Raw genomic sequence first — 24791 nt, forward strand, 5'->3', positions numbered from 1 at the left:
ACGAATTTTTTCCGTAATCGTGTGCCTGTTAGGATAGGTACTAATCAATCTGCAACATTGTTGATCATGATTATGCCGCTATAGCCGTTGCCTATCGCTTCAGAAGAGATTCTCGTTACTGCTTTTCTCGATACGTTTCTTGTTATGTGTTTTAGGTGGAAAATGTCGTGGTTAGTTATGTAGTTTCGGAATTCTTGCGGGCCATAGTGCTCTGGAGCATGGGGGTTGACTGGCGCTGATAAAAATTCCTACAGTTCGTCAGCTGAATGTAGGTTGCAGTAATTACAGAGATATGAAGAGGCATGCACTAGATAGACTAGCGTGGGGAGCTGCGTCAAACTGCATGGGACTAAAGGTTTATCATCCTGCAGTAAAGATGCAACTTGTGGAGATGCACTCTGTGTTTTGCGAAGGAAGGACTAGATAGATTTGCTGATACAAGACGCGAGTCCAGGAAATAATTAAATACGCAAAGTATGTTCTCTGTGATGTGAACACAATTATAGTATTTTGGAACGTTGGATTTCCATGTTATGCCAGGAATGCTTTAAACAGAAAAGCGAGGATGCATCTAGTAAAGTGTGTTTGCATCGGATAAAGGTCTTTTAGGTGCAGATGAGAGTGAAGAGGTGTAATTTCCGCGTTCTGTGACTGTTTACTCCTATACAGTGCGTCACCGGAGGAGGAATGGTCAAAAAATGCATACCTGAAGAGCTATGAGCACTTATTCAGTAGCACAGGTGTGTTTCACAGTATCGCAGATGAACAAGTTTCCGTAGGTCTTCGGGGAGCACTTCAGAGCGCACGTTTTCTGGACGTTTATTCTTGTTTTGGTCCATACTACCACCCCTCAAAATACGGAAAGCAAACAGCTTGCAGCAGAACAGATTTGTTTCACAGAATCGAAGATGAAGAAACATTCATAGTTCTCAAGGGTATGCATCTTAGAGTCCTTGTCTGATAAACTTTTTTACTTCAAATAATCGTTCCTGTCATACCCATGAATACTGAATACTACTCCTGCGACACCGTGTGTCGGAGTAATCAGTCACAGAATACGGAAATGATACCTTTTCACTCTCTGTGCACCCACAAGACCTTTATCCGAAGCAAACACACTTTACCAGATGCATCCTCCCTTTTCTATCCCTGAATGTTGACCATTCCTGCTGGGACGCTCAGTATTATTCTCTGGGATTTCAGTATTATCCGTATCCATAGATGGGTAGTTCACATAACTAATGAGGAGGTACTGAATAGAACTGGGAAGAAGAGAAATTTGGGCACAACTTGACTACAAGAAGGGATCGGTTGGTCGGACATGTTCTGAGACATCAAAGGATCACCAATTTGGTACTGGAGGGAAGCGTGGAGGGTAAAAATCGTAGAGGGAGACCAAGAGATGAATACACTAAGCTGATTCAGAAGGATGTAGGCTGCAGTAGGTACTGGGAGATGAAGAACCTTGCACAGGGTAGAGTAGCAGGGAGAGCTGCATCAAACCAGTCTCTGGACTGAAGACCACCACAACAACCGTATCCATACACTGCAAACCACTTTCTTGGCAGAAGGTGTATCATTTACGAGGACATCTTCCCGTTCCGTTTGCATGTGCAGCGTTGGAAAAATGATTGCACAAATGCCTCTGTGCGCTCTTTAATTAGTATATTGTTTTCGCAGTCCCTTCGGGAGCAGTAAACTAGTACCTGCAAAGTATGTCCTAGATTCCGATAATCCGGTATGTGACGGGCTGAAGAATATCCACTTCCTAATCATTGGTTCTAGAAACTTTGCAGACATTCGTGGGCTGGTTGGCTTCTGTCCTCCAGCGTCTGCCAATTCAGGTTTCTCGGCATCTCCTTTGAGCACTCCCATCGGTCAAACAAACCTGCGACCCTATGCGCTATCCTCTTTTGTGTGCGTTTAACAGCCCTTTCCAGTCCTATTTCGTATGGGTCCCACACACCTGATCAATAGTTCAGGATAGATGGCACGAGTGTTTTCTAAGCAGTCTCGTCTGCGGACCAATTGCATTTTCTCAGAGTACTGAAGTCTCTCACCTGCTTCACCTACAACTGAGTATGTGATCGTTCCATTTCCTATTTTTACAAAGTTGTAAACCGAGATATTTGTATGTATTTTCTGATTCCCACAGCGACTCATTACTATTGTAGTCATAGGATAATACTTATTTTCGTATTGTGAAGTGCGCAATTTAACATTTCTGAAGATTTAAAGCGCGTTTTCAATCTCTGCACTACTTTTAAACCATGTCAAGATGTGACTGAATATTTGTTCAACATTTTTCATGCAGTGCTTCATTATAAAAGGCATATCCAGAAAGTAGGTACCGTCTTGGAAAAAAAATCTCATAAAACATTTTTTCAAACGAAAATTTATTTTTACAAGAAAGAGCATATCTTAAACTATTTTGCTGCATAGTTGCCACCGTTGTTCGGACTTTATCATAGTGAGGAACCAACTTTTCTGTTCTCCTCACAGAAAGATGGTGCCAGTGAAGACATCTACTACTGATCACCGTTTTGCGTGGCCGTCGCTGTCAAAACACTTTCCTCCAAAATCATGCTTCAAGTTCAAGAAAAAGTGGTAGTGAGAAGCTGTGAGGTTGGGGCAGTACTGCTTGGTATGAACGTCAAGTCATTGTGTTGCTTCATGACAGTGCTCGCCCCCCTTTCTGCTGGAGTCACTCAAAACGTTATTCAGCAATTCGGTTGGGAGCAGTTTGGTTATCCGCTGTCCAGCTGCTACCTCGCGGCTTCGGACTACCATTTGTTCTTGAACTTGAGGCGTGATTCTGGAGGAAGGGTTTTTGTCAGCGATGACGACGCGAGAACGGTGTTCAGCAGTGGCTGTCTTCACTGTGGGCCTCTTTCTATGAAGAGGGCACAGAAAAGTTGCTTCCCCGTTGTGACAACTGTCTGAACAATGATTGCAACAATGCAGGAAAGTACAGAATGTCCCACTCGAAAGAGGCCCCACAAGCATGTGTATCAATTCCGCACCGTGTAATTTGTGATGTTTGACGTGGCAACACTGCGCTCTACAACATCATTTAATGCAACAGTGTGTTTTCGTGCGTTCCTGTGGCTGGAGCTCAGTGTTCAGTGTTTAGTGACAACATTTCGATATTCTGTCGAAGAGCGTGTGTTTCTTGTGAAACAGATATTGGATTAATGTTTCGATTAAGACATGTCAATGAATGTTTGTTGAACGGTTTGGTGACCGTCATATATCGTCTAAATGCTGCACACAAAAGTCAGTGAACAAGATGGAGAGCAGTGGAACGGTGTTGGATCTTCATGGCTGGGGACGACCGCCGTTATTGGAAGAAAATGTGACTGATGTGAAACAACGATTGTTGGCCTCTCCTGCGACGTCTGTTCGACGTTTATCTCAGGAATGTGGAATGTCATAGAGCACATGTGACAGAGCTGCGAAGAAATCCGGCATGTAACCATACATGTTTACCGGTGTTCAGGAACTGAATGTCAATGACAAAGACAAAAGTATTACATTTTGCCGTTGGTTTCAGCAATTTATTGCTCAGAGGCCAGGAATACTGCAGTACACGTGGTTCAGTGGTGAGGCGTGATTCCACCTCTCCGGCTGTGTAAACTCTCAGAATACACGTTTTTTGGCGTAACGAAAATCCACATCCATTGGTCGAGCAACTCCTACATTCATAAGAGATTGCACCGCATCATCGGACCAATTTCTTTCGAATCTACTGTTTGTTACAAATGCAGTTTACATCGAAATGTTTTGGGATTTGTGAATCAGTCGGACGATGAAGTGCTTACCTTCGGCTGGCATCAACAGGATGGCGCCACATGCCACACATCTCGAGTAACCATGGCTGAGGTCGAATCATTTTTCCCCGGCAGAGCGATTCCGAAAGGACTGTGGGACCCCAAGGTCTCCAGATTTAAGACCGCCTGACTTTCTCCTCTGCGGTGGCCTAAAAGGCAAGGTCTACAGGAACAAACCACACAACTAGGAAGATTTACGAGAGACCTTCATCTGTGAAATCCAGGCAGTGACATCAGAAGTTCCGGCAGCAACATTTGAGAATCTGCAGCGTCGTGTTCAACTGTGTCGAGGGCGGTCACTTCCAGCACTTCTTGTGACTCACCCTCATTTCCCCATGAGCAAGGTATGACATGTTCATTTAATTTCATTTCCTGGCAGTTATGCAAAGCCTTTAAGTGTAATTTAAGCACATGTTTGTTTGTGGGGTCTCTTTCGAGTGGGACACCCTGTACGTCATGCTGTTTCGCGTAAAGAAATTTACTTTGGAACAAAAATGTTTTTATGAGTTTTTCTTTCGAAAACGGTACTTGCATTCCGGACATGCCTCGTACAGAACTGCATCATCTGCGAAAGAAATCTGAGGTCGCTATTAATCCTTTCGTTGCTTGCAAGGGCCGAGCGCCCTTCCTGCCCGGCTGGCTGACAGGGCGAATGAGTGCAACTGCGCGCCTCGACGGCGGGCGGCTGGCTCAAAAGACGACCGCTGCAGGCTTCTACGGCAGGGAACAAGCCGCTGTCGGCTATTCGTAGGTTCCAGCGCGCCTAGAACCAATCTTCGATACTACGCTTTACAAAATCAGTATCACACTGTATGGTTACAGTGGTAACAGTTTCTGATAACCACGCAAGAAAACATCAAAACACCTATATCTATATAGATACCACAATACTGTGCGTGGGAGGGAATCTGTACCACTACTTGTCATATTTTCTTTCCCGTTCCACTCGCAAATGGGACGAGGGAAAAACTACTGTCTATATGCCTCGGTATGAACCACAACTTCTCGTATCTCATATTGTTGTCGTTATGCGCAATACACGTCGCCGGCAGTAGAATCGTTTCGGCAGTCAGCTTCAAATAATGGTTCTCTAAATTTTCTCACTAGTGTTTCTCGAAAAGAACGTCGCCTTCCCTCCAGAGTTTCCCATTTGAGTTCCCGAAGCATCTCCGTAACATTTACGTGTTGTTCGAACCTAACGGTAACAAATTACTTCGATGTCTTCCTTCAATTCGACCTGGTACGGATCCCAAACATTACTCAAGAATAGCGTCCTATATGCGGTTTCCTTTATAGGTGAACCACTCTTTCCTAAAATTCTACCAATAAAGCGAAGTGACCATTCGCCTTCCCTACTACAGTTTTCTCATGCTTGTTCCATCTCATATTGCTTTGCAACGTTATGCCCAGTTATTTAAACGACTGGACTGCGTCAATCAGGACGCTACTAATACTGTATCCGAACATTACAGGTTTGATCTTCCTACTCAACCGCATTAACTTACGTTTTTCCACATTTAGAGTTAACTGCTATTGATCACACCAACTACAAATTTTGTCTAAGTCGTCTTGTTATCTCCCTACAGTCACTCAACTTCGACACTTTCACGTGCATCAAAGCATCATCAGCGAACAACCGCAGATTGCTGCTCGCCCCGTCCGCCAAATCACTAATGTATATAGGGAACAACAGCGGTCATATCACACTTCCCTGGGGGCATTCCTGAAGATACCCTTGTCTCTGATGAACACTCGCCGTCGAGGACAGCATACTGGGTTCTATTATTTAAGAAGTCTTGGAACCTCTCACATATCTGTGAACTTACTCCATATGCTGGTACCTTCGTTAACAGCCTGCAATGGGGCACCATGTCAAATGCTTTCCGGAAATCTAGAAATATACAGTCTGCCTGTTGCACTAACTTAAACTTCGTTATACTTTTATCCTGACCTGACAAAACAGTACCTTAGAAACATGATAAAATTTTTTGTATTTGTTATTGAAAAATTCTGTAACTTGAGATTCACGCCACCAGTGAATTTGCATGTAACCCAAAATAATTTCATTAAGATTGGACAAATACGTTTCAAGATATATAGTTTTATAAGTGAGCAGTTCCTATCGAAGGTGCCCAAAACTCAAACAATTTTTACTGTAATCATAAATAAATAATGATTACTGAGTTTTAAAAGGAAACTGTTTCATATAGCTTGACGCAGAATTAAACAAGGAGAAATTTCGTATAAGTCAATTTGCGATAAGCGTATTGGCTCGATTGTAATTCCAGCATAAACTCGATTCTCTAGTAAAAATTCGACAATAACATTCTACCTGTTTCCCGCTCGCTGTTATCTCTTTCCGTTTGCCTCGTTCAGTCGGAACTAGTTTTATGGTTTCCCACCCACATTTTTTTTAAATTCTTCTTAATTTTTTCCTTTTTTGTTTTTATTCTTTTTCTTTCCCTTCTTTTGAAACACACATGCTTACTGAAACCACCTAATATTTCCTTGGTATGTGGCAGTTTTTCCAAGACATAGCACCATGCAAAGGGCAAAACTACACTTTTCTCATCTTATGCCTGTCAGGTTTCGCTGTGAATTAACAGCACATACTACACAGCGTCTCTGAGGATTCTCATTTTTCTCCATTGCTCCCAGGAATCCTGGATAACGGCCTTCTCTTTTTTCAGTCGAAATGGAGTTTCTTGCTTTACTGTCCGTGGGATGTCAGTTTTACATGTTAGTTAATGAAATTTTTGCAGCCACTGATGGGTTAGTTCCAAATGGAATTTCGCCAGTGGTGTTTCCTGTTTCTTATTATTCACGTATGGACCCAATAGGACCACGCGAGGTACAATCAATCGATGTCGCTTTTGATGGTTGGCCTTCCTTTGTGTCCGAATTTGTTCCATGCTTTCAGACTGAAGTATGTTTCTTTCATCAGATAACGGTGTTCCAGTCCGTTTTCTAAGTTCCCTCTGACCAACTTTCCAACCAAATACTATATCTTTTGTCTGAATGTTTTTCTATCTGTAACGTCCGCTTGAGTTGTACCGGCTGCTTTAAGATCCTCCTTAATAGCAGCGATCGATGTAATTGGCTCAGTTTTGGCCTTACTTCTGTTTTCGTAGAATTCTACTATTTCTTTTGTCAACCTAGTGGGTGCCATTCTTTTAATGTGCCCATAAAACTGAAGTCTTTGTTTTCTCATGTCACCATGTATGTCTACATATTCTTTTATTTCCTTATTACTTCTTAGTCTATAAATTTCTCCATCAGTAATTTTGGGGTCTAATAATTTCCTAATAATTTTTCTTTCTTTCTTTTGAATTTCTTAAGTATCCCTCTTTCTTTTTTACATCAGAGTTTCTGCTCCATAAAAGACATTCACATTTGATTAGAGTGCTGTAATGCCTCAGTTTACTGAATTTAGAAAGTGATTTTTTATTATAAATATTTTGTGTTAATCTGAATCCAGTTGCCATTTTTGACATCGAACTTCGTTTGCAGCTTTTCCAGATCGTATTTTTATGATTTCCCCCAAGTATTTAAAGTGAGAAACCCTTTCTATTTTTCCATATTTTGTGTTCAAAAACTTTGGTGCTTGTTTGTTTGCATGTCATGTATTCCGTTTTTTCGAATGACATTTGGAGTCCTATTTTTTCCGCAACTTCTTTGAGAATTTCAACTTCTTTTTGAGCTGTGATAATATCCCTAGTTAAAATTGCCAGATAATCTGCAAAGTCGAGACAGTCTACTCCAATATTACTCCTAGCTAACTTGATTGATTGATCTGTAATTTGTCTTGACTTTTTCTCTAGCCATTCTGTAATTACCTTTTCCAAAACACAGATAAACAGTAACGGGGAAATTCCATCTCTCTGTCTAACACCAGTCTTTATACGAAATGTTTCAGAAATTTCTCCCATGAATTTAACTTTAGAGCTAGTGTCGGTTAACGTTTCCATGATCAGTGTTAGAGTTTTATTATATAGTCCTTGTTCGTTTAAAATCTGGAAAAGAGATTCACGATCAACTGAGTACTGGGTCTTTTTAAAATCCACAAATTGTCATACAATATTGTTACTAGATATCCTGCTTCTTTTTTATTTCAAAAATTGCTTTTGCATTCAGCACATAAGTCAAATGGAAGAATACCTTCTTGTACTACTTCACAAGCTTCAGTTTATTTTGCCCTTTTTTTATTATGTTCTTCTTCTCGGTTTCAACAAAATCTGGTCCATTTAAGGTTTAAAGCACACAGATTTCCTAAATGTCCATCAATTTCAGAGCCAACAGTGTTCCACTTTAGTTAAAATTGTACGTCCCCATTTTTCAGTTTATCAGGCGAAGACGGCAAGTATTTGCAGTGCCATAGGTACATTTTTCATGGAGCCATAGGAGCCATAGGAATGTCTACTAAATGGGAATGACTTTTGTTGAGGTGTGGCAACAACAAACTAGCAACATCGCCTGAATTTCCCCAGCTAGCATTTCCGGATTCTATTTACGCGGCGGTACCAGGGCAGACAGTACAGTCTAGAACATAATTACTTTGTACTACACAAAGAACGACAATTTCGATACCAAAACATCTAAGGTTCTTTGGTATATACTGCTTAAATCGCAGCCTTCCTTTGAAAAATAGCACACTTTATCTATTGCTAAATTTTCAGAAGGGGCTATGGTCTCACTGAATTTTTCCTTGTGTTCTCTACAATGAGCCGTATTTTCACAACAACATTTTGAGATACTACCGAATTGTCACTAGAGTGCAATAAACGTAGAATCTATTTATACTGGTCCCCGGACATTATGTGCGAAAGTATTGGTGTTTTAAGTAAGGAATCTGTTTGAGCAATGTTCATTCACTTCTAGCTTATTAGTTCTTGGCATAAGCAGGAATGACACCAACACGCAATAAAATTCTGCAAGCTGTATCTGCTTCCATCTTGCTAACCTAATAGGTACTGTCCTTATTTTTTCAGTAAGAAACGTGTAATAATCATTTTCCCATTTCCAAATGGCAGAAACAAATTCAAATGACAAAAGTACAAAGAAAGTCTAAATGACTTGCCGAATCATTGAAATCTATTCTTATACTGCTAAATGTGTTCACGAAATTGTGGCGCTTCGCCACAGGATGATTATCCAGCCAGTCGTACGTTCTTTTTCGTGACGAACTTGCACTTATCTTCTTTCCCTTCTTCAGAAGAAGAATTTTTTTGAAAAAGTTCCTCGTGGTGTTGAAGAATCAGCAGCACATTCGGACACATCGGGACCCTCATCCGAAGAAAGATCCCAAGTATCATTTCCACCTGCGTCACTACCATCAACAAGATTTCCATGATTTCCTTGTCCGATAAATTACGTTCTGACAGGGCAAAGGCAGTATAGGCAGATGTTGTCTCGCCAAATGCGGAGAAAGGGCTGGCACCAGAGCACGACTCCTAAGCGGAAAGGGCCCGGGAGCAGGTAAAAGCTGTAGCGCTTTCCGACATTACCAAGAAGAGCAGATAATGACAGCGATGGCAGGAATGCGGACAACAGCGAGTCGACGTTCTATTGTGCCTGTGTACCTGCTCCCGTGCCCGAACGTACAGGAATGCCCTTAACCATCTCCCGACCTACCTGGAGTACATGAATGCAATGCCCGTAGCTGTCTGGACATTCTACCAGCCCGGCGTACACGTACGCCCTTAGCCGCCTGGGCGTTCTACCTGCTGGATATACATATATGCCCGTAGCCGTGAAAGGGTTAATAAGGAACGCAAGGTCATTAATACACCACATGAACAACAAGAGCCCCAACACACTTCCCTGCTTCACACTAGAAGCTATTTCTACATCTGTCGGTGACTCTCTATACAAGATAACATGCTGCGTCACCCTTACCAACAAATCTTCAATCAAGTCACAAATTTCGCTTGATACTCTACACGATCGTACTTTCGATAACAAGCGTTGCTGTGGTGCCGAGTCAAGACTTGACTGCTTTCATCCATGGTGTGAGAAAAAAACCCGAGTTTGGTTTCGCATGACCGATGTCTTCGGAATCCATGGTGGTTGAGTTGAATGAATAATTTGTTCATGATACCTCATTCCGTTCAGATCTTAGTACGTGTTCTAAAACACTATAACAAAAGGATGTCAAGGATATTGGATGATAGCCATTTCTGTTATCATTCTTGTAGACGGGCGTGACCTGTGCTTTTTCCCGACGACTCGGCACATTTTTTATTCAGAGTATCTGAGGTATATAACAGTTCAACGAGAGGATAAATCCTTCGCAGATTTAGTATTCAGTTTGACAGGGATTCGCCCACGGCCTTGCCGCAGTGGTAACACCGGTTCCTGTCAGATCGCCGAAGACAAACGCTGTCGGGCTTGACTGCCACGTGCATGGATCACAATCCTGGCCTCTCGAGCGCTGCTGGCAATTGAGAAGCTACTTGATTGAGAAGTAGAGGCTCCGGTCACGAAACCTCACAACGACTGGTAGAGCAGAGTCCTGAACACATGCCTCTCCACATCCGCATCCAGCGACGGCTATCGGCTGAGGATGACATGGCGGTCGGCCGGTACCCCGCAGGCCTTACGAAGCCTGTTTGAACGGAAAGAGAGAGAGAGAGAGAGAGAGAGAGAGAGAGAGAGAGGCAGGGCTCCCATTAGTCCCCTGCTTCTCAACATCATTGACACTAATATCAGTGTCACTCCTCTCTGCAGTGATGAGAGAACTAAACAGAGGCAGCAGTCCTGCACTTTGCTTCGTAAAGAAACGTTTAAAATCACAGTCCAGCATTTCTGCTTTTGCTTTGCTGCCATCAGTTTTAAGTTATTGTGCTATCCTTGAGAACCTGCACACTAATTTTGGTGCCATCAGTATAATTTACATACGACTAGAGGTTCTTGTTTTGTTTTGTGATAGATCAGTCGATAAGATTATACTACAGCAGTCGTTGAAGTCTTCACGCACTGAAATGTTGTCAGCCAAACGTGCTTAATTCTGTATTTATCTTTAGCCCTAAGCTTTCTTTCACACCTATTGTGTAGTTGTATTCGTCCTATAGCTGAACTGTATACCACAGGGGGGCCCTCACGTCACGAACTGTTCTCTTAGACGCATACATACACATGTATTTGCTCAACTATTTTACTGAAATAGAGCAACTGTTCTTCTAAATGTTCCTATTTAAGGCTAAATTTTTCAAGTTCGACCATGGGATATGGCCCAAGTACTTCTTTATCTTTTTACAGAACCTGTAAACCTTCTGCTTATTTTAGTGGACGTTTGTACCTTTGTACCCATTGTTACTACAATCACCTCTCAGCCATTGATACCAGCGTTGACGTGGACATCAGCGAGGGGATCAGGTCTACTTGTTGCCGACATCAGCGAGGGGATCAGGTCTACTTGTTGCCATTAGATCTAATATATTTGAGCCACGAGTGGGCTTCCAAATTATCTGTTCTAGGTAGTTTTCAGAAGAAGCATGTACTATTGTTTCCCATGATGTCTTGTCATCCTTACCACTCACAAAACTGTATTTATTCCAGCTGATTGTTGGATGATTTAAGTCCCCTCATAGATGACACTGTAATTGGGGATAATTCGTACTAGCGAGTCGAGATTTTCTTTACAGTTTTCAGTTTCTGGTGGTGTGTCTAACGGGCGACGGAAAGATTCAATATTGTTTCCACCCTTGATAGCGAGTCTTCCCCACACAGTCCCAGTTTCTATGGCGGTTGATTTTAAATTTCTTGTCTACTGCGACAAATACGACACCTGCATTTCTCATTAGCATATATTTTCGATATACGCAGTAGTATGTTAGCTCCATTGCGTTTTGCTCCAAAATTCTTGCGTTTAAGCGTTAGCACCGGACACAGCAGTTGTCAGTAAGACCTATTTAGCAGCTGTAAATGGCGATCCCGTGAAGCTGAGGTTGTCTGTATCGAATCCTGCAGCTGCTGCCTCGATTTTGGCTGTGCCAGGCTGCGTAGTAGTTAGCTTGGGTGTGCAGTCAGCCCCGGATCTACGATATTTCCGAAACGGGGCAAAACCTTGATAGTGGCGCCCCCTGCCCCCCTTGCCCCGAGCGTTTGAGATACGACGAAAAACATTTTTTAAAAACCTATTTTTCAAAAAATGATCATTTTGTACCGCACGTCTTCCTGAAGAGTTTGATGTATAAAACGTATATGTTCGAGGAAATGGTCGTTAAGAGTGACGAAGTGCATTGCCACGCCTCTTCACACAGCATTCTTCTATCGCTCGTCACTGTATTTTGCTCTGTGGAAATCAAACGTGTATGTTTTGTAACGGAAACAATCAAACCTATATTCAGGACAGAGGAAACTGAAATGCCCTGTGGTGGCTCTCCTGTTCCCAGTCGGCCGGTTTGACATCCTAATGCTGGGTGGGATCATTTGTAATCGGAAGAATAAGAACTATTCACAAAATTTGCACTCTTTATTGCCTATTAGCTAATAATTTTCTCTTTTGTGCGACATAAAATTAAATATAGGAAACATAAAACCAGTAATGGCAAGAGACAAACAAGACGGTACACATTTCTTCTATCTTTAAGTCCCACTATGTTTTTCCCTCTAATCTTGCTCCTGCTTTACACGGCGTGCTTTCCTTTCTCCGAACGAATCTATTACCTCGTCAAAATTCGTCAAAAGTTTTACTGCATGAAAAATCAAAATGTCGCTGTCTAATACTGAATAAGCTGTTAATACGAATAGTACCCAAGGCTGGTGTGGTTTCTCGATTTGATTACGTCTATTTAATCACTGTCTGCTAGATAAAACGAAATAGGCCTTTCTAATATTGCAGCAGTTGTAACACACCCCAAATACGCGAGACTGTTTTGGCACAAATGGTAATTTTTATCTACCTCATTTACATACATAAAACGGCAGAATACACGAGGGCTGGAACTTTAATAGTGACAACTATTTATTTACGGGTCGTACAAAATAGATAAGTGTTTCAAAGTTTTACTGACCTTCAAAGTAGCCACCAGCATTGTGTATAACCCGTTGCCAGCGATGGGGAAGTCGTAGGACACACTTAGCAGTGCCAGTTGAGATGACAGTTCGGGCGGCGCGATCTATTGCCCGGCGAATTTGTAGCAGTTCTGAAGCGAATGCTATGAAGTGTTTCCTTCAGTTTAGAAATCGAGCTAAATTTACGAGGGCTTAAGTCAGGGGAATGCAGTAGGTTCTATAGCACTTAGCAGCCCCATCAGTCAAACAAATCAGTAACAGCTTGCACTGTCCTGCAAAATGATGGTCAGGTTTTGCAGAAAGTGTCATCACTCCTGTCTCTAAGCTGGTCGTAGGCTGTGTTCCAAAAATGAACAGCATAGAGGCGGAAGTGATGACACTTTCTGCAGGACCTGACCATCATTTTGAAGGACAATGCTCAAGCATGTACAGTGCAAGCTGTTACTGATTTGTTTGACTGATGGGACTGCTAAGTGCTATACCACCTACTGCACTCCCCTGACTTAAGCCCTCGTAAGTTCAACTCGATTTCAAAACTGAAGTTAGCACTTCACAGCATTCGCTTCAGAACTGCTACAAATTCGTCGTGCAATAGACGACGCTGGTCGAACTGTCAACACAACTGGCACTGCTAAGAGTAACCTAGGACTTCCACATCGCTGGCAACGGGTTATACACAATGCTGTTGACTACTTTGAAGGTCAGTAAAACTTTGAAACACGTATCTATTTTGCACAAGCTGTAAATAAAAAGTTGCCACTATTAAAGTTCCAACCCTCGTAATTCACGAAGTACCAATATCAAATACCTGTTAGACCTACAACAAGCTTAAAATTTCATGTTAGGAAATAGTTTCACATTTCAGTCATACGCTCGAATTTCGCAAGCCTGATATCGAAAAGTAGCAAGCCTGATATCGAAAAGTAGTGATACGAAATTTTTATATAAATTTGGAGTCGTCATATTCGTCCTTATAACTTGTGTGATGTTCCCGTTTCTTCTCCTTACTCGTTCTAACTCACTACCTATGTAACCATCCCTGCCATTGTCAAAACTTCACTAATACTGCCAGAATCACCGGTTTAGTTAGGCGTTATTAGTGTTCGTACAACGCGTTTTCTGCGCTATTCCGAGAATAGCGCAGAGCGGCTGCTAACTAGGGACTGTACAACTGGCCCTTAGTAGTGTTGCGATGTGGCAAAAATTTTCTGTGAACATTTCATTTCCTTGGATACACCGAGAAGACAATATGAAATCTTTCTTACCTGCTATACCTGTTAGTCTGTTATTTCCACTCTGGTAGTCTGAATCTATGGATTGGGGTTGGGTTGTTTCGGGGAAGAGACCAAACAGCGGGATCGTTGGTCTCATCGGATTAGGGAAGGACGGGGAAGGTAGTCGGCCGTGCCCTTTCAAAGGAACCATCCCGGCATTTGCCTGGAGCGATTTAGGGAAATCACGGAAAACCTAATTCTGGATGGCCGGACGCGGGATTGAACCGTCGTCCTCAATTTATGGGTTTCGCTAATAATTATAACAACGCTGATCATTCTCACACCCAATCAGCCACATAAACAGCGACTGGCATTCACCCGTCCGTGTTTATTCGATTCAGCTCGAGTAGCACCGTCCCTTTTTGTTTGCCGGAGAGTTTTTTATTATTTCTAGATGCCCGGGGATTCCCCTTGCAGAGATATCACGTACACTATGCACACATTCAAAAATCATCTTATGATTCGTTAAAAACTGAGCTTAGAAAGTGTTCAAAAATGTTCAAAAACCAACAGATGCTTTTCAAAATAATATGAATAATCGATAGACCAACGTGCGCTGGGTGCTAGGCGCTTTGTGAAACTATGTTTTTTTTCTTGAAGAATAAGAATTTGGCGCCCCCTGAAATTGCTGCACGGGGCAAATCCCCCCACCCCCCCTTCCCCCCCCCCCCCCCCCAGGCCCCTCTAGATCCGGGTCTGTGAGGGTGATCATCGAGGTGACACTGTCGTGCCGTCTGTATGCTGAAACAGACACTATAGTTCAAGGAATATTCGGTACAGGGCGGAGACAGTATGGCATCTTGGGCACACCTCAGAATGTACAGAAGATAAGGGAATGAGATAGTCGGAAGTGTCATTCTAGAGGCAGTGGCAAAGATATGATGTAACAAGGTCGTTGTAAACTATGGACACTCCAAAAGACTTGAGTATAAGCAGGCCATAATGCCATTAAACCATAGAAGTCCGTTTAGAAAAGCAGATGATGTAGTTAGGAGATGAAAGACAACAGTCTACACGAAGTGTTCCGAAAGCTGCTGACTTTTAACGATTAGTACTTCCCGCGCCCTTACTTTAGCTAGTCTATTTGTGGCTCATAACGTACTAATTTATGTAGGTTACCTATAAATAGGGACACATGTGGGGCTCGAGTTGCCGCCCCACAACGTCAATATTGGCCCTTGAAAAAATTTGACGCTAGATGATTTGGAGCGCCCACTTTTGTATCTCTGTTACTAGTAAAATTTTCTGACTGCCCATCACTTCCATAGTAACGGTAATTTACAAAATAGCAAAGTAATTTTACTGTGTGAAATTTGTAAAGCGGACTTACAGCAAGTTAAAGCGTATAATAATAATTTCTTTATGTCAAAGTTTTTTCAAAACTAGGAAAATGTTTTCAAAATCCCTACCGCCTGCCGCCCACCATGAAAGCCGAACGCCCCCTAGAGTGCAGTAGGAACAAGGTTGACTACGACTCCTCTGGAGGCTTCTGGCGAGACACCACTTTGCATTCGCAGCTGTCCGGCACTAGTGGAACAGTCGATCATTAAGCGATTATTCTGTAGCAGAAAATATTTTTTTTGTTCAAGTGCCTATTTTTACTGCACAGCTGAAGAATGGATTCGTGCAATCATCAAGAGTTGTTGTAATTCTACTTAATTACAACAACTTGTGACGATTCCAGAAGTTGGTCATTAAATATTATGTTGGTGCATAAGTTCGTGGTGTTTTTATTTTTCATGTTGGTATTCCCGTTGCTATTGGTTTATTTAACGATTGTCATTTTTTTATTTGTAGTTCACTGTCGCTGTCTGAGTTTACGTATAGTCATTTTGTCATTTGGAGATACTAAGTGGAGCCGTGGACGCTAGAAAATGGAGTGCCAAGTGGAGAAATGGGAACATTTCCGACATGTTCTTCTGTTTGACATCAATAGATGTGTGACAGCAGCGTAGGCAGCCAGAAATATTTGCGCTGTGAATGGTTACGCTGTGAAAGGGAAAATTGCCGTTGGACAGCTGATGCATTAGCTCCATTTAACAATCATATACAACCGTTCGCACGACGAAAGATCCGTACCCAAAGGCTGCAAAGTTGCACAGGTCACACCAATATTCAAGAAAGGTAGTAGGAGTAATCCATTAAATTACAGACCCATATCGTTAACGGAGATATGCAGCAGGATTTTAGAACATATATTGTGTTTGAACATAATGAATTACCTCAAAGAAAACTGTCTATTGACACACAGTCAACATGGGTTTAGAAAACATCGTTCTTGTGAAACACAATTAGCTCTTTATTCGCATGAAGTACTGAGTGCTGTTGACAAGGGATTTCAGATCGATTCCGTATTTCTGGATTTCCGGAAGCCTTTTGACACTGTGCCACACAAGCTGCTCGTAGCGAAATTGGGTGCTTATGGAATATCGTCTCAGCTATGTGACTGGATCTGTGATTTCCTGTCAGAGAGGTCACAGACCGTTACAATTGACGGAAAGTTATCGAGTAAAACAGAAGTGATTTCTGGCGTTCCCCAAAGTAGTGTTATAGGGTCTTTGCTCTTCCTTACCTATATAAACGATTTGGGAGACAATCTGAGCAGCCGTCTTTGGTTGTTTGCAGATGACGCTGTCGTTTATCGACTAATAAAGTCATCAGAAGATCAAAATAAACTGCAAAACGATTTAGAAGAAATATCGGAATGGTGCGAAAAGTGGCAGTTGACCTTAAATAACGAAAAGTGTGAGGTCATCCACATGAGTGTTAAAACGAACGCGCTAAACTTCGGTTTCACGATAAATCAGTCTAATCTAAAAGCCGTAAATTCTACTAAATACCTAGGTATTACAATTACGAACATTTTAAATTGGAAGGAACATATAGAAAATGTTGTGGTGAAGGCTAACCAAAGATTGCGTTTTATTGGCAGGACACTTAGAAAATGTAACAGACCTACTAAGGAGAGTGTCTACACTACGCTTGTCCGTCCTCTTTTAGAATACTGTTGCGCAGTGTGGGATCCTTACCAGACAGGACTGACTGAGTACATCGAAAAAGTTCAAAGAAAGGCAGCACGTTTTGTATCAACGCGAAATATGGGAGACAGTGTCACAGAAATGATACAGGATTTGGGATGGACATCATTAAAAGAAAGGCGTTTTTCGTTGCGACGGAATCTTCTCACGAAATTCCAATCACCAACTTTCTCCTTTGAATGCGAAAAGTATTTTGTTGACACCGACTTACATAGGGAGGAACGATCACCAAGATAAAATAAGGGAAATTAGAGCTCGTACGGAAAGATACAGGTGTTCATTCTTCCCGCGCGCTGTACGAGATTGGAATAATAGAGAATTGTGAAGGTGGTTCGATGAACCCTCTGCCAGGCACTTAAATATGATTTGTAGAGTATCCATGTAGATGTATACAGAGCACGACAAGAAAATTCTTCTCGTTTTAAGGAGGACCATTTTGACATTAGTGACTCTCTATGTTCGGGAAGATCTTTGGGATTTGATGAAGAGCATTTCAACGCTTTAATCCACAAGGGGGGGGGGGGGGGGGCGAAATCTAATAGTCATGGGCGACTGGAATGCAGTTGTAGGGGAAGGAGTAGAAGAAAAGGTTACAGGAGAATATGGGCTTGGGACAAGGAATGAAAGAGGAGAAAGACTAACTGAGTTCTGTAACAAGTTTCAGCTAGTAATAGCGAATACCCTGTTCAAGAATCACAAGAGGAGGAGGTATACTTGGAAAAGGCCGGGAGATACGGGAAGATTTCAATTAGATTACATCATGGTCAGACAGAGATTCCGAAATCAGATACTGGATTGTAAGGCGTACCCAGGAGCAGATATAGACTCAGATCACAATATAGTAGTGATGAAGAGTAGGCTGAAGTTCAAGACATTAGTCACGAAGAATCAATACGCAAAGAAGTGGGATACGGAAGTACTAAGGAATGACGAGATACGTTTGAAGTTCTCTAACGCTATAGATTCAGCAATAAGGAATAGCGCAGTAGGCAGTACAGTTGAAGAGGAATGGACATCTCTAAAAACGGCCATCACAGAATTTGGGAAGGAATACATAGGTACAAAGAAGGTAGCTGCGAAGACACCATAGGTAACAGAAGAAATACTTCAGTTGATTGATGAAAGGAGGAAGTACAAACATGTTCCGGGAAAATCAGGAATACAGAAATACAAGTCGCTGAGGAATGAAATGAATAGGAAGCGCAGGGAAGCTAAGACGAAATGGCTGCAGGAAAAATGTGAAGACATCGAAAAAGATATGATTGTCGGAAGGACAGACTCAGCATACAGGAAAGTCAAAACAACCTTTGGTGACATTAAAAGCAACGGTGGTAACATTAAGAGTGCAACAGGAATTCCACTGTTAAATGCAGAGGAGAGAGCAGATAGGTGGCAAGAATACATTGAAAGCCTCTATGAGGGTGAAGATTTGTCTGACGTGATAGAAGAAGAAACAGGAGTCGATTTAGAAGAGATAGGGGATCTAGTATTAGAATCGGAATTTAAAAGAGCTTTGGAGGACTTACGGTCAAATAAGGCAGAAGGGATAGATAACATTCCATCAGAATTTCTAAAATCATTGGGGGAAGTGGCAACAAACCGACTATTCACGTTGGTGTGTAGAATATATGAGTCTGGCGATATACCATCTGACTTTCGGAAAAGCATCATCCACACAATTCCGAAGACGGCAAGAGCTGACAAGTGTGAGAATTATCGCACAATCAGCTTAACAGCTCATGCATCGAAGCTGCTTACAAGAATAATATACAGAAGAATGGAAAAGAAAATTGAGAATGCGCTAGGTGACGATCAGTTTGGCTTTAGGAAAAGTAAAGGGACGAGAGAGGCAATTCTGACGTTACGGTTAATAATGGAAGCAAGGCTAAAGAAAAATCAAGACACTTTCATAGGATTTGTCGACCTGGAAAAAGCGTTCGACAATATAAAATGGTGCAAGCTGTTCGAGATTATGAAAAAAGTAGGGGTAAGCTATAGGGAGAGACGGGTCATATACAATATGTACAACAACCAAGAGGGAATAATAAGAGTGGACGATCAAGAACGAAGTGCTCATATTAAGAAGGGTGTAAGACAAGGCTGTAGCCTTTCGGCCCTACTCTTCAATCTGTACATCGAGGAAGCAATGATGGAAATAAAAGAAAGGTTCAGGAGTGGAATTAAAATACAAGGTGAAAGGATATCAATGATACGATTCGCTGATGACATTGCTATCCTGAGTGAAAGTGAAGAAGAATTAAATGATCTGCTGAACGGAATGAACAGTCTAATGAGTACACAGTATGGTTTGAGAGTAAATTGGAGAAAGACGAAGGTAATGAGAAGTAGTAGAAATGAGAACAGCGAGAAACTTAACATCAGGATTGAGGGTCACGAAGTCAATGAAGTTAAGGAATTCTGCTACCTAGGCAGTAAAATAACCAATGACGGTCGGAGCAAGGAGGACATCAAAAGCAGACTCGCTATGGCAAAAAAGGCATTTCTGGCCAAGAGAAGTCTACTAATATCAAATACCGGCCTTAATTTGAGGAAGAAATTTCTGAGGATGTACGTCTCGAGTACAGCATTGTATGGCAGTGAAACATAGACTGTGGGAAAACCGGAACAGAAGAGAATCGAAGCATTTGAGATGTGGTGCTAGAGACGAATGTTGAAAATTAGATGGACTGATAAGGTAAGGAATGAAGAGGTTCTACGCAGAATCGGAGAGGAAAGGAATATGTGGAAAACACTGATAAGGAGAAGCGACAGGATGATAGGACATCTGCTAAGACACGAGGGAATGACTTCCATGGTACTAGAGGGAGCTGCAGAGGGCAAAAACTGTAGAGGAACACAGAGATTGGAATACGTCAAGCAAATAATTGAGGACGTAGGTTGCAAGTGCTACTCTGAGATGAAGAGGTTAGCACGAGAAAGGAATTCATGGCGGGCCGCATCAAACCAGTCAGTAGACTGATGACAAAAAGAAAAAAAAAAATCCACCATGATCCACTAGTGTACTAGAGAACTGGCAAATCCGATGAACTGTGATCATTCCAGCACCGTGAGACATTTGCATGCAATCAAGATGGTTTAAAAATCGGTTGTACGGGTACGGCGTGCTCTAAGAAAGAAAAAAAAAAAGAAAAAAGAAAAGCAGCGGTGGCCATGTGTTCATCTCTGCTTGCTCATCATCAGCTGACTCGTGAACAACAATCACTCCTATCCTGTATCGTCATTGGTGTCTTTACGCTAACATATGAAAAAGAAAGGAATGGTTTTCCCCCAGACAAAGCAGCAATTTCCCGTACAAAGACATGCGCGCATCCACCAAAGATAACGTTACGCATCTGGTGGAACAGCAACCGTGTGGCGTACCACAATTTGTTCCCCGAGGTGCAAACATCATTGTTGACGTTTATTGTCGACAACTGAGACGTCTTGCAGACCTGGTCCAAAAACAACGACCAGAAAGACTGCGTGAAGTGATGCTACTCCACGATAATGCCCGCCCGCTTTCCGCTACACTGACCAAAAATACTATAGTATGGGACGTCATTACACACCCGCTTTATTGACTTGACCTTGCGTCCTCAAATTTTCACCTTTTCCGCTCTCTATTGAACAACCTTCAAGGAACTTCCTTTCCGGATGAAAACCAGCTCCGAACATGGCTCTTTGCCTCAACACCAAGTGATTTCTACAGTCGCGGAATCGAAAAGTTACCCCAGCATTGGCAGACTGTTGTAAATAATGGAGAATATATTATTGATGACTGAAGTCTCTGTTATGTGTATCTGTTGAGTTTATTAAACTTATAGAAAAACGCTACGAACTTATGCGACAACCCAATTCTATGCAGCACTGTCTACAGAAGATACTGTGCAATTCTTGTACACAAAATTGATCTATATATTAATATCACAACTTAAAGAATGTATACAAGTTATAATTTTTTTTTTTTTTTTGTAATAATAGAGTGACTAACACCAGCCGAAGTTGGAGGCTTACAACATTATTTAAACATTTGTGTGATTGTTTATACATGATGATTTCGCCAAATACACACAAACTGCGGGAAACGATCCCTGAGAGCAGAAGCAGCAAAAGCGGTCATTTGGACATAATAAGTTGTTATTAAGGACTCGCCTCCGCGACGATCCTGTAGCAAGGCATCACGCATGTCCTCTTGAGTGTGGGGCTAAAACACTTGTACAGGCACAGCATTCCCACTTGCTTCGTGCTCTCATGTATACTTTCAATCATTGAAACGTACACTGTCGAACATTTTTTACCTCCTCTTTCACGTGGGTATACTTTTTCTAGTACCTTACCTGTTCGTTATCCCCTCGAGCGAGGAATCCGTGGCAGGTCGCATCAAACCAGTCAGGAGACTGATGATAAAAAAAAAAAAAAAATAATAATAATAATAATAAAAATTAAAATTTACTCTAATGGATCGTTATCTGCAGTTTGTCTCCTTTTAGCAAACTCACCCTGTATAGTAAATGCACGAAGGAACAGTTTCCCAACAAATGTCGCGGCCTTTTTTTACGAGACATATGGTTCAGAAACAGATTTTGAATATCTAAGAGACGTAATATCATCTACTTCTTGTCGTTAGAGTTGACAAAATCGCGTTATTTTTATTTTTGAAACTAGTTCACTGTTTCATAAATAATCCATTTGGCGTACGTTAGTTAAGTGTAAACGGACGTGGGATGCTATTCCAACAAGTTCAGTCTGCGCTTTATGCTATGAAAAAGGAAACATTTGTCAGCGAATGCGAAATGGAATTATTCGCATCTTTCATCTTTTACAATTTACTTACACTTATTCAATGAAATATAGAAAAAAAAGCAGTCACTTTTATTTTGTTTCCAACAGATGTGTCGGAAGATTATTCTTCCACCATTAGCTGAGCTTACTTAAAAATTAGTTAACACGGAAGTTTTTGCATCCACCATTTCCTGGGTAAGCTTACAGTATCATAATACGTCATAAAAAGTAAGTGTGTCATGTAGATCCTACGATTTGAAAAGCGCCGAAAGTGTGTCACAGGTTCCGCAGAAAATAGTACTTCCAAAAATATATACGTTAATTTTCAAATAAATTCAACTGATGTTGGAAGTGTATTCCTCCAAAACATTTGTTTCAAACGTAAATGAAGTGATAAATTGACCTAACCTACAATAATCAACTTTTAAGATAGATTCATTCTTCTGTTGCGGTACTAGAGTGTACTCACGGGTCGAATATAAAACATGCAATTGGCTGAAGCGAGTGTCGGTGGTTCGTAGAATATATTACAAATGAATATAATAGTTTACACAGTATTGTAGAACAATGTCAAGAAGTTGACAACATGAAATGACAAGAAGCGACAGACTGCGAAATGTAATCTGATTTACAAGAGATTACAATTATTTTTTTCCCAGACCAATAAGCACTTAAAATAAACCAGTTTCTAATGAAATGCTTGTAAATCACATACCGATATTAACGCCTCGTTTCTGTGGCATGTGTAAACTTCCGTTCTAACTCGTCATTCAAATTCCCACCAAACAATTTGTTATTCTGCAGTAGTTAAAGGAATGGTTACACGGAGCGCCACAATACGTACGCTGTTGCCAACTTACTTTGCTATGGACTCAATGTTCCCAACAGGTCACGTAGCAAATTTTATGTTGGTAGACATGACGACACTCGTCATAAGCGTAATCTGCGGGAGTCGAGCAAATGGTGGCGAAGGGAGCGGTAGCGTCTGCGGAGCTGTCCGAGCGCTGGATGAAATCGCACTACGAGTCGCAGCCTGTTGAAGGGCTTGGAATGGACGACAACATATCCGGAAAGCGCGTGCTAACAAGGACTCTAGTAAGTAGACTCTTTTCCTGCTTTTCTTAGCATTCGTGTCAATGGATGAGGTTAATATTAAGTTTGAAGTACGCCGATAATTTTTGCAGTCGCCATCATGGCAATCGCGTAAGTCACGAACTCCCATGTAAACATTAAAGGTTGTTGCTAGGTGCTGACAGACTGTGGAATATTGATTCATATTACATGTTTATTAAGGCCAGTTTGATTTGTGTGGCCGCATTGGCTGCTTGAGAATCTCACTGTGTGTCACCAATATGCTAATAGTAAGTGGGTCAGGTTTTAAGACTACATGTGTAAGGAATGTAAACAAAACTGAAAGGCATTGCAATAATTGGAAGCAGAGTGTTGCTGTTAGTTGCTATTAAACAATTGGCAGCGCTAAATTAGTTTTATGGCAGTTAGAACTGTGTGTTTGTGTAACACTTCTCCCAATGTTTTGAAAACATTGTCATCACTCATAGTTCGCAAAGTGTCAGTGTTAAAGGCGAACAAAATAATAATTGTTACGAGACATATGACATTGTTTATTCACATTAATACCGCGCGCATTATTGCATTATTTCTGTTTTCCACGTACGAAGAGTGCGCAGTTTGACAGCTTAAACATAACAAATGTCGAATTTGGTGAGATCGTAAAGAGAATGATCAAATAATTGTTGGATGATTTTTCTGCACTGAATGAAGAGCGCTTTCGTCTCTGTCGGTCAGCATTTTTATTCGTATTTTCATGTCTAAAGAGTGTAAACACGTGTGCAGTAAATCAAAAGCGCGGCGCATAAAACAGGTTTTGTTTTACTGCGACTGTACTCTCGTCTCCCAGAATACACAGTTAATCAAAATGGCGGCTGCAACTAAGAAGTGTGAGAGTACGCGCCCTGTGCCACAGCGAGAATACATTATTAGACCGGTACGTAGATCGCTTAATTAATAGTATCAGTTGAGTTGTGATGGTCCTTGCCCGTTGCGTGTATGGTGTGCTTTCATGGCAGCTGAACTACTGTGTTTTCGAGATACAGTACTGAATGCATCCTTGTGTGACGCTACTGGAACGCGCGGGGGAAGATGCTGGGTTGAGGATGTGGCTAACACGTTAATTGTATTAATTCAGCTCTATTTCGTTGTCTGTCATCATTTGAGGTTGGGCTATATTCTTAAGAGTGTTATATATGCTAGAGATTTTGACGATTTGCCTCTTATATTTCTAGTTGGGTCGAGTGTTATTGATTATCGGCATGCGCCTTGTACCTGCATATTTGTTGCACATTTTCTGATAATAGCAATGTCATAACCCGATTCTCACTGTATGCTCTTCTGAAACGCTAGTTGGAAGTATAAATATGGTATTCCAGAAGTTTACGTGAACTGATACGATGTACTGGCAGGTGTTGAGTTTTTCAATGCAGTCTCTTTTGTTGGTATAGTATATACCGGCGATTTGTTTTGAAATTCTGTGAATGCTTGAGGGCTTAACGAAAGCTTATTGTACTGTTGCTATATATTTATTTGTTGCTTCTTGGCCCTTCGTTTCCCGTAGTGTCTGAAAGCCTTTTCCTTTTGTAGAGAGATAGGAAAGAAAGAAAGCACTACACAGATGATTGGGCTCTGGGCGATGAGGAAATTGAGGGCCGCCGATCATTTCGTCTGGAGGACAAGATGGAAACAGACAGGTTTCCCCAATGCTTTGTGAAAGAAATGCAGGGAGCAGGTAAGGAATGATTGCTATTGAATTTCTCGCCATGACTACAACTGTGGTT

The 24791-nt window shown here is 41.6% G+C and overlaps 1 protein-coding gene across 2 annotated transcripts in view; it reads left to right on the forward strand.

The window, feature by feature from the left end:
- The first annotated feature begins 22905 nt into the window (after positions 1-22905).
- The window catches only part of LOC126418615 (jmjC domain-containing histone demethylation protein 1), a 130135-nt gene continuing 128249 nt past the window's right edge, over positions 22906-24791 (forward strand). The window contains exons 1-2 of one of the 2 annotated variants that reach the window (XM_050085454.1): positions 22906-23034; positions 24598-24742. In XM_050085454.1, coding sequence (XP_049941411.1) covers positions 22948-23034; positions 24598-24742 — 232 coding nt within the window. In that variant the 5' untranslated portion in view covers positions 22906-22947. Of the gene's footprint in view, positions 23035-23875; positions 23945-24597; positions 24743-24791 lie in introns of those variants that run through there. The other variant, XM_050085455.1, reaches the window with a different exon arrangement.

This window comes from Schistocerca serialis, chromosome 9 (genome assembly GCF_023864345.2).
Source record: "Schistocerca serialis cubense isolate TAMUIC-IGC-003099 chromosome 9, iqSchSeri2.2, whole genome shotgun sequence".
NCBI classification, from domain to species: Eukaryota; Metazoa; Arthropoda; class Insecta; order Orthoptera; family Acrididae; genus Schistocerca; species Schistocerca serialis.